We start from the raw sequence: 10,444 nt of genomic DNA, 5'->3' as shown, positions 1-10,444 counted from the left end.
GGTCTATAGTTGCATAGCTTTACTGTGTATATATGTATATATATATATATATATAGAGTAGGGCTACTGTGCTATTAGGAGCACAGCAGCCCTTGTGCTCCTAAGTTCTTAATCGTCCATCAAATTTGATGGGTCCATCAATATATATACATATATATATATATATATATATATATATATATATATATATATATTGAAGAATATTTGGGGACTTGATGCCCCGTAGACCAACAATGGTTACCATGATTCTTTTACATCCGACGCCAAATAAAACATACCACACATCTATAGACAAAAAGAAATGAGGTCCAAAAAAAAGATAAACGAGAGCGTCTACAAAGTTTCCCATTTAGTGAACACACCCATAAAGCAGAAAAAGCAACATAAGCACCAGCATCTCACCAACATGATGACCACGAAGGTTTTGAAGTTAGGAAAAGGATCATACTAAGTTACTTATTTACCATACATCTTGTCATATCATACAAACACCTTAATCTTCAGGCAATAAGAAAGGGCAAAACAGTCAACATAAAAGATTCATATGTGAAAGTTGCGGTTCCAGAGCACATGGTGTCCTTCTCCTTGAACTTATCCGTCAAACCCTGCGACGAGAAGCAACCCAAACGAACATTATAAAACTAGCATGTCTCAGCAAAGACCATAACGTACACAAACTCTGTAGATGAATTACCTTAACTGTGAGGCAACATCTGCATGAAAACAAAAATAAGGAAAAATAATAGTTCAGTTGAGATGTTAAAGAGCATAATATAAGATGAGTGAAAATATCTGAGGGAATAAGAAATGTATGTTACTCGATGAAGTTGTCATATTCGATGGCGTTGTTTTTGCCTCCTGATTTGTCAAATTTGGACACGAGCAGGTCCAGCACGACAGGAGAAACAGCATATCCGAGACTCAGAAGAGCTTCGCGCAGCTCTGACGCATCAATTTTCCCACTTCGATCACGATCAAATCTCTCGAAGATGGACTGCAAATGGCACGAGTGCAGAATAACTATTAGCACATTGGCCACGTGGTTAAAAGGAGACCACATTAATAGTAAAAATGAGGCCTAGATATTTACAGACCCTCCAGTTTTGAAGACTGTAGAACACAGAGATGAATTCCTTTGGTCCTAAAAGTAGCAAACAAGGCAAATTAAATATGTCAAAAGTGTATAACACAAAATATAGTGTAGACGAGAATGCATTAAGAAAATAGCTACATCTGAATGCATTTGATATATAAACGGAAAAGTAAGCAATATAGTGAACAATATAAGGGGAAAAATCTATTCCCCCTCAAGTTACTGAGTCATAAAATGGGCCTTAGACAACAATCCGGCTGGATCTTAGCCATTGCTATTTTAGCCTAGGTAGTGCCAGAATCATTAGTAACACAAATTAGTAGTTTCCCATGTTAGAAAGTAAGCCTTAAAAAAAAAAAAATCTATTGTGCTTAACTATTGCTAAATATATCCTAGGTAGTGCCAAAATTAATAGTGACCAATTTTTGTAATTTGGCATGTTAGAAAGTAAGCCTTCTGGATGCACCAACGAGGCATATATTTCCAAGGTAACGATTACATAATTTACACGACTAGTTGCCTTATACTTCATAAGTTAGCAATCAGTTTTATTTTTCCTTATTTACTTTCTACATATTTTGTAAATACTTCTTTTAAGGCTAAATTACATAAAACCCTTATGTCAAAATCCGATTTTTCACTTTCCCCCGTTATTTAAAAACCTACACTTTGCCCCCTTGTAAAATGAAAAATGTTCACAAGGGGGTACGGTGTGTAAAATGACCATTTTGCCCTTCACCATTTTCGTCTCCTCCATCATCTTCCTCAACCGCCGCCTCGATCCGCTGTGATTCACACCTCGATCGGCCGCGATTTCTCTCCATTTTCTTCTCCACCTGTTCCCCTTCTCCTCCTGCACCTTCGTCACCCCTCGATTTCGGCAACAGTAGGAAGGAAATCGAGATGGGCATTGATGGAGAGGTAGGCAAGGGCAACGAGGGCGAAGGCGAGGTGGCGGAGGAGGGCGAAGGGGATGTGGGCGAGGGCGAGGCAGTGGAGGAGGGCGAGACAGCGAGGCGGTGAGGTGGCGGTGAGCCGGAGGGAGGCAAAGCAACAAGGAAGAGGGCGGAGGGGTATTTTTGGTATAAAAAAATATTTTATAACGGAACTCTAACGGAACCCTAACGGTAGGGAGTGAAGTGTACATTTTTCATTTTATAAGGGGGCAAAGTGTAGGTTTTTAAATGATATAGGGGGAAAGTGAAAAATCGGATTTTGACAGGGGGGTTTTCTATAATTTAGCCTCTTTCTTAACATAATTTGTCATGTATCTTAATGGTGGCATGGTGCCACAAATAATGCCATGACAATTATAATTAGCTTGAAATTGTTGAAAAGTAAGGCAAAATGAGATGCATTACTGAGGCGCGTATTTACATGGTCATATATTGTATAGGAGTTTTTATCTTATACTTCAGAAGATACCAATTATGTCATATGCATTTTTTATGATTAATTCATTTGGTCAGCAGGTTTAGCACCACTTTTGAAATGTTATTGACATCTTGTGATGTTCTATATTTTGTGATTATGGGGACTTGTTAATTTCTAGTTCTGACCTGCTATTTGGTTGGATGGCCTAGTAGGTATGCTGTTAAATTAAGGTAAGAGATGGTTAAATTCCAATTAAATATTGGGTTCATGGATTTAATTGCCCATCGACAAGGGCTGTGCCCATCGTGTCGTATTGTAAAGACAAGGTATTGACACAGCCTGTGCTGGTGGTATCACTCAAAACCATCTTTTTTCGAAATTAGCAAGTTATTACATAACTAGAGTACAATAGATTTGATAAAAAATATATTAGGAACAATTAAAATAAACTGGTGTTGAAAAATAATGAATTGTATCATGTTAAACTGTTTCAGGACACCAAGTATTGTATCTCGGTCCAGATCGGCTTACTAATAGGATGTCCCGATACGGTACAAAATTTGGCTTTAGACAATGCTCCAATGAGAGGAATAACTGGGACTATGGTATCGAATTTCTTAATACCAGTTTCTATTAGAAATGAATTCTCCAACATTTGATTCCTTACCACCAAAGGATTTCTTAGTACACTTGAAAGATAACCCAGAAAATAGAAGGAATAGTTTGATAATTGGTTTATATGAATCCTGTGTGGTTGAGACCAAAAATGAAAATAATATTGCCAGAGATTGACAAGGGTGGCACGTGCTGCACCGTGCTGGTATGCACCCTGCTGCACAATGGTGGCACGTGCTCGGCACAGCTTGATGTCTTGGCATTTAAATTCTTGATGGGGTCACTTTTAGGTGGAAAGTTGTGCAACTTATTCGGCTTACTTTTTAATCCAGTTTCAGATTACAATTAAGTTAAGATCAAATGCAGAAATACCCTTTATTTGGCATTCTCTGCAAAAGGGTGGTGCATCTTATGCCAACCTGATTAAATGTCTGAAGTTTGGATTAAGCTGTGTGAAATTGTCGGAGTGATATAGTTGTATGCTAGTAGTACCTAGGGCTGTAAACGAGCCGAACTCGAGCAAGCTGGAGCCAGCTCGAGCTCGGCTCGTCGTCTTCAAGGTCGGCTCGTGTCGAAAACTCTGGCTCGTGATCAGCTCGAAACTTAATCGAGCCGGCTCGTGTTCGGCTCGTTAGCTCGATTATATAATGCTACCGGAGTTCGCTGCCGCCGGAGTTCGCTGCTTCGCTGCCGCCGGAGTTCGCTGCTTCGCTGCCGCTGAAGTTCGCTGCTTCACTGCCGCCGAAGTGTCGCCGCTGAAGTTCGCTGCCGGGGGCTCCTCGACATCCTCCCCGCCGCTGAGCTCGCCGTGGCCGAGGACGTACGCGACCTCGTTGACCTCGCGCGGCGCCAGTGCCGGCGCTCGACCCCGGCCCCCGACCCCGCCGAGGACGCGCTCTGCTCCGAGGTCCTGAAGCTGATCCGCGAGATCGAGATGGAGATCGTCCCCAACCGCGCGCGCCTCGCCGCGATCTTCGAGCTTGAGATAGAGAAAGAGGGAGGCGGCTGTGTGCGGTGCTTGTGCAAGCCTGAGAGAGAGAAAGAGAGAGAGAGGTGGGTGTGTCATGTGTGTGTGGCTGTGTGTGCGGCAGTGTGAAAAAGATAGGAAAAATGCTAATTAGGGTTAGGACTTAGAAATAAAAAAGGAGAACTTATTTCATGGGCTATGGGCCATGAGTGAAAATAAAAAATTCTAAATATAAATGGGCCTATGGGCCTTTTTTATAAATAAGCTAATTTTTTTTTAAAGTTGGACTAAAAATTTAAAATTAATAATCTGTATTTTATATTTAATATATATAATATATATAAAAATTATATTAATATAAAATAAATATAATAATAGTCCATAAAATTATATAATATAAAAAAAAAAATATAATCAGCTGTTATCGAGCCGAAACACGAGCGAGCTGACCCTAGCCTCGTGTTTCGGTCGTTTATTAAACGAGCTGAAAAATCCAGCTTGTGTCTCGGTTCCGTAACTAACCGAGCGAGCCGATTCTCGAGCTCATTTTCCGAGCCGAACACGAGCTGGCTCGCGAACAGCGAGCTGGATTGCCACCCCTAGTAGTACCTGGTCAGGTTTTGTTGGCTTGATTATAACTACCTGACCTCATCTTCCTTCATGCACTATAAGGATAGTTATAACAACTTTTTTATGCTGCACATTCATATGCGTACTGCGTTGGTATTCTGGTTTCTTATTTTGCAAATTGTCATTTGGTATATTATCATCCAAGCAATCGTAAGATATCTCCAATCTTCAATAATCATTATGAATTTCTCGTGTTTGTTTCAATTGCATTCCGGCATATAGCTAAATGGTACTACAAACTACAGTTAAAAGGTGTGGTAATTACAGGTGAAAACATATATGATCTTATCCATCCGAATTCAGATCAGAATCAGGTCAGAGGTAGATTCAGATGATAACTATTGTACCCAATTTGGATCGAGTCACTAACCAAATTTTTGGATCCAGTTTCAGATTTGCATTTCTCAATAACATTGTGTAAGGATGAACTAGGCTAGAATACTATTAATAGCACCAAGTCATTGGTGCTATTAGGTTTTCGGTCCTTGGATGGAGGGATGTGCGGTTAGGATGATAGTGGCCTCCTAGGGTTGAGTGGGTAGTTCGTTGAATAGTATGATTTAAGAAGCAGGTCAAAGGAGTAGATCTAACGGCACACCAAGTGTTTGGTGCTATTGATAGCATAGTAGCTGGACTCGTGTAAAGATTTATTTATCTGTTTTATGATTCGGATTCGGATAGGGATATCATGTATGCAACACATATATAGCTGTATACACACATATGTATGCATGGATATGCATCTATATACTGTAAGTATGCATACAACACATGTATTATTTTATGTACATAAATAATTTGTGTCTATCCTATATTGGCTTGTATTTGTCCAAAATCTCATTTGACTTTGTGTTCGACCTAAAACCATTTTGTATCTAATCAATTTTGATCAAACATGTTTGCAAAATTTGGCATCCATTTAATATACATGTCTAACTCGTTCCGGTGTGTAAAATGGTTTTTTCCTTATTGTAAAATGGCTTTTCCTTAAATTTGACCATGTTCCACTGATTTCACTCCCAGTCGAAATAGTAGTGCAGCAGCTATTACTGTTACTGTTTTTACACTAGCTGCTTTCTCTTGCATGTCTAGACGTCCCTATTGTTTCTGTCTGGCGGTCTTCTGCTTTGCCCTGTTATATATTTATATTATGCTGTTTGACTGGCCTATGTCCTCCAGCTGATCAGACTCAAACCACAACCAAACAAAGTAGGGAAACCAACCACTCCACTATTATAATTCCACTCCAACCTACCCGTTGAAAGTGAAGTTTATCTTTCTTGTTTTTTCCTCGATGTAGAGATCTCCAGCAGTTATTACGCAACTTTAATGTAGTAAAGACTACAGAGTAGTTACTCTTTATAGATTTCCTTATGCCAAAGTCTTTGTACCTATGAAGTCATTATTTACATAATTTGATAAGAACAGAAAAACAAAGAAATTACCTACAGGCTTATCAATTTTGAGCAGTATTCGTGTTTTCTAAACACTATGAGTGTTAGTTTTTTTCATCCTTTCCATTGCATAATTGTCAGCATCTTACAAGTGGAAACTGGTAGCACTGCACAATCAATGTGCCAAATTTCTAGCCCATGGCATTGACTAAGTTGTGCCATTGCACATTGAGTATCAATGCAAACAGAAACAAAGTAGGAAAAGATTGAGGGGAAGAAAAATGGCTTCTGAACTCAGATCGGATCGGACCCTATCTTTCTATGGCATAGCCTAGGTGACCGGTTTGATCCCATTGAGAAGGTTCTACATATGCAAAAAAGAAGGTTACGTCACTGTGCTCCGTCTCAATCAGTTTGAAGCCAATGAGTCGTGAGCATTTTGCAGTTGCATGACATTTTCACAATTTTATGTCTCATGAAACTGCTAGAATCATGAAAACTTAGCCAAGGATCTATCCAGCCACCAATGGATTCTTCTGTTTCCATAAGGCTAATTACAAGAAAAACTGATTCAGATTCAGTCGTCTTATTCAAAGAACTATGAGACGTCTTCTTCCCCCCTTCACAAAACCGCCTGCTACAGAGATGCAGACGCTAGGAATGATTAAGCTCATGGGGAACCGACGATAATGATAGTTTAGACCCTTATTGACTGGATTGGCGTATTGAGCATATTTGCGAGCAGGACGGTTAAAGAATCAATTATTTTACCGTAGCCAGCACGCCCTGTTCAACAGTATCTACCAGTAAAAAGCCCAATTCCCTACAGGCTCTCCCGCACCACCTTACCTTGAAAATCAAACTCGTCCCATTTATCAACCAAAATGTAAATTTAAAAAAACTCTATTCCACTTCAGCGAGGTGTCGTATAATATACTTAACAACAAAATAATAATAATTAAAAAAAAAAAGCAAAAATCACCCGTTCAGCCTCGCCATGTCTTGCCCGCTGGCAAGGGCTGTTCTACGCGTCGAAGCTAACGTGCGTTCATTCTTAGCTTTCAATTTTTATTTTTATTTTTTATTTTTTCTCTTGCCTCTTTTTAAAACATAAATAGATCTTCAACGCCAAAATCGGGCGCAAACTAGCTCCGCGTCGACCAAGAGCGGCTATCGTGCGCTATCTTTCCAAATCTGCGACTCTCCTTGTGAGTCCGAACGAGATCTCGCGAACAGGGTTCGGAGAATTGCAATTCGAAGGAGAAACCAAAAAAAGAAAAAAAAAAAAGTAGAAGAAGATCAAAAGAGATTGGGAGGTGGTACCGTACCGATCTTGCGGACATTGGTGCCGGTGAAGAGGTACATGAGGAGGTGGACGGTCCTGAGGCTGAAGCTCTGGTTGTACGACGACAGCGCCTGCTGCAGCTCCTTGTCGTCGATGAACCCGCTCCCGTCCCGATCCGCCGCGTGGAAGCACGCCGCCACGTTCGGGTCCGTCCCCGGCGGGAACTGCGACGGCACCAGCGCCGCGAAGGGGCTCGCCCCCGCCGCCCCGTACGGCGCGTAGTAGGGCTGGGCCTTCCCCTCCTTCGGCGGCTTCTCCCCCGCCCCCGGGGGCCCATACGGAGCCGACGGAGCGCCGCCGCCATAAGGAGGAGCGCCGCCGCCGTAGGTGGGAGGAGCGCCGCCGTAGGTAGGAGGAGCAGCGCCGTAGGGAGGAGCGGCGCCGCCGGAGTGAGGAGGAGCGGCGCCGTAGGGAGGGGCGGCGCCGCCGTAGGGGTAGCCGGAGCCCGGTGGATAGCCCGCCATGGGAGAGACGATCGCGAATCAAGGATTTTGGTGAAGTTGGGGAAATAGGGATTGTGACTGCAGTGACGAGGATTTGGCTTATATAGGGTTTAGTTTAAAGCGGCATATAGAAATGGACCTCGATTTGCAGAGTATTTACAGGAATACACAGTGCCTCCACATGCACGCTGACAAGGGAGGCCACCGGGGAGAGTCGTGGTTTGCGAAACACGGTTGAGCGTATTTCGGGTTTCGGGTAACGCCGCAAGAGAAGCAGTAAAATTTTGAATGGAGCCGGTGTTTCAAACTGTTCGAACCGGCGCGAGTTATGACGCAAGATTTATTTATTAATATTTTAAAATTTTGATGGAACACTGATCTGAAAAAAATTACTATATCAAAGATCACCTAATATTTAATTATTATTTTAAATTTTATTATAAATTATAAAAAATATACATATTTTAGTATTATATTTAATTATAAAATATTAATTTCAAGTCAAACTAAGTATAGACATAAATTTTTTAGTTTTATTATTTTATAAGAAGATTAACTTGTGCTAACAAAACATAAAACCAGCTAAGTTGATTTTAAATCACAAAATTTTAATATATAAAAAAAAAATTCAGCTGGTTTTAGTTAAATCGAGCTGGTTCACCATTTTGATCATTAAACCACCGATTCAAATGGTTCAAAATAATTTTTTAATTTATCCGGAGATAAATAATTGAATCAAATTGCTTTATAAATTAATTAGGTCGCACTCGGATTCTTCGAATCGGCTGGTTGGATCCGATTTTAAAATCAAGCGTTTTGGACGCGCGTTGGAAGTTGGAACGCGTCGTGTGTCTCGTGACGCGGTTGCTTAACGCTTTGCGCCTTATGAAGCTGCTGGTAGTAAGTAAGCAATGAAGCTGCTAGTAGTAAGTAAGCAAAGAGATGTTGGGGCTTGGGGCTTTCGGAGACCCGACACGCGGACGCCTTTAGGCGAGGCATTGTTGCAGCGCTGACGCGGTTGCGCGAGTAGGAAATCCCCCGATGGGGGGACCCCGGAAATGGGTGCCACCATTTTTACATAGGGATGTCAGCGGTCGAATTCAGAGCAGACGTTTAAATATTCAAACTCGATTACAACTGTCAAAATTGAAATTTCAATTCGAATTTACATATGTCAGATTTAAAAATTATTAACTAGAATTGAATCCGGCCAAAAAAAAAAAAATGAAATCTGAAATCAAATCCGAAAATTCGAATCCGAAAGCAATTATTTCGTTTTATCAAATTTAGAATATATCACATTTGAATCAAAATTTCTAAGGCATAAACTTAAAATTTTTATGTATTATATTGCATTGAGCTCCTATGCTTTTGAAAGTACCAAGACATTGGTGCTTGTAAGTTTTTAGCCTTTAGATTAAAAAATATGTGGTTAGGATGATATGAGCCCCCTAAGATTGAATGGGTGGTTGGTTGAATAGTATAATCTAACGGATGTAAATGATCAACAGTACTGATCTAACGGTTAAAAACCTACAAGCACAAAGTGATTGGTGCTTTTACAAGCACCATAGCCGGATTCATATTATATAATATAAAACTAGTTCGGGTTTAGTTCATGTTTGAGTTTGGGTGCGGATTCGAATCAAATACAGATCAAAACCATATTATACCCGAACCCGAATGCTCGGTATTCAGGTCTGCTTTTATACCCATATCGAAACTATACTCATTTATCATCGATTAAACTCGCCTAGTTCATATTTGGTCCGGATTAAATCTCGGGTATCTATACTCATTAACATCCCAAGTGCCACGATTATCAATCATTGGCTTGCAGTGTAATGCCCCAAATTTTCACTATAAAGATTTTAAAAGATTTTAAAATAATTTTAGAGGTATTTTTGCCAAGTTTCATTTAATCCGAACTCAAATTGAAATAGAACGAATAGTTTTAGGATAAAAATGTCAAAAATAGTTGAGTCTAATCTGCCACCATACAAATAACCATTTTGAGAGAACTTTTGGCTAGGTTATCAAAATCCAGCTAGGGTGAAGTTGGTTCTGTTGGAAAGATCTTCGAGTTATCTTTCTAATGCAACTTGAATCGTCTTAAACGGATATCGGATAAAAGGGTTATTGCAATTTTTCTGAAAGTTATTGTATATAGTCATGAGCTACGAGCTAGTTGGAGATTTACTAATTGTCATGGGTAGTCTTGTAAATTTACTAATTAAAAAAAGGGTTGGGTAACCATTGGTCCAATCTTAATTTTTTTCCAATAAAATTTCAAGCAAAAGGATAGAAATGCTCTTAACTGGTTAGATTTAGGTGGGAGAAGAGAAAAACCTCTTCTATTACCATCTCCTTCTCTTTTTCTCATTTACCTCTTTTCTAACCAACCTACTAGCTTCTTCTCTGTTTTTTTTTTCTCAGCAATTAGAAATAGATTTTTCCTTCAAATTGAAGAAATTTAGGAGGAGACTTTTAGAAAAGAAAACAAATTTTCAAGTTAGAGATCCTAACTAGAGAGCAAAGTAAGTAGATTCTCTTTATACTTTGTGAACATCAAATGATAAATTT

The 10,444-nt window shown here is 40.0% G+C and overlaps 1 protein-coding gene across 1 annotated transcript; it reads right to left on the bottom strand.

Annotated features, from left to right (window-relative positions):
• Positions 266-7,948, bottom strand: LOC109719609 (probable calcium-binding protein CML49). Its single transcript, XM_020246382.1, has 5 exons — positions 7,402-7,948; positions 1,095-1,141; positions 819-994; positions 695-713; positions 266-605 (listed from the first exon to the last, which is right to left on the bottom strand). The coding sequence occupies exons 1-5, from the start codon at positions 7,880-7,882 to the stop codon at positions 501-503; spliced, it is 828 nt and encodes a 275-aa protein (XP_020101971.1). The 5' UTR covers positions 7,883-7,948; the 3' UTR covers positions 266-500.

This window comes from Ananas comosus, linkage group 13, assembly GCF_001540865.1.
Source record: "Ananas comosus cultivar F153 linkage group 13, ASM154086v1, whole genome shotgun sequence".
Classification (NCBI taxonomy): Eukaryota; Viridiplantae; Streptophyta; class Magnoliopsida; order Poales; family Bromeliaceae; genus Ananas; species Ananas comosus.
The sequence above is the reverse complement of the archived record's forward strand: the minus strand, read 5'-3'. Positions and strand labels throughout refer to the sequence as shown.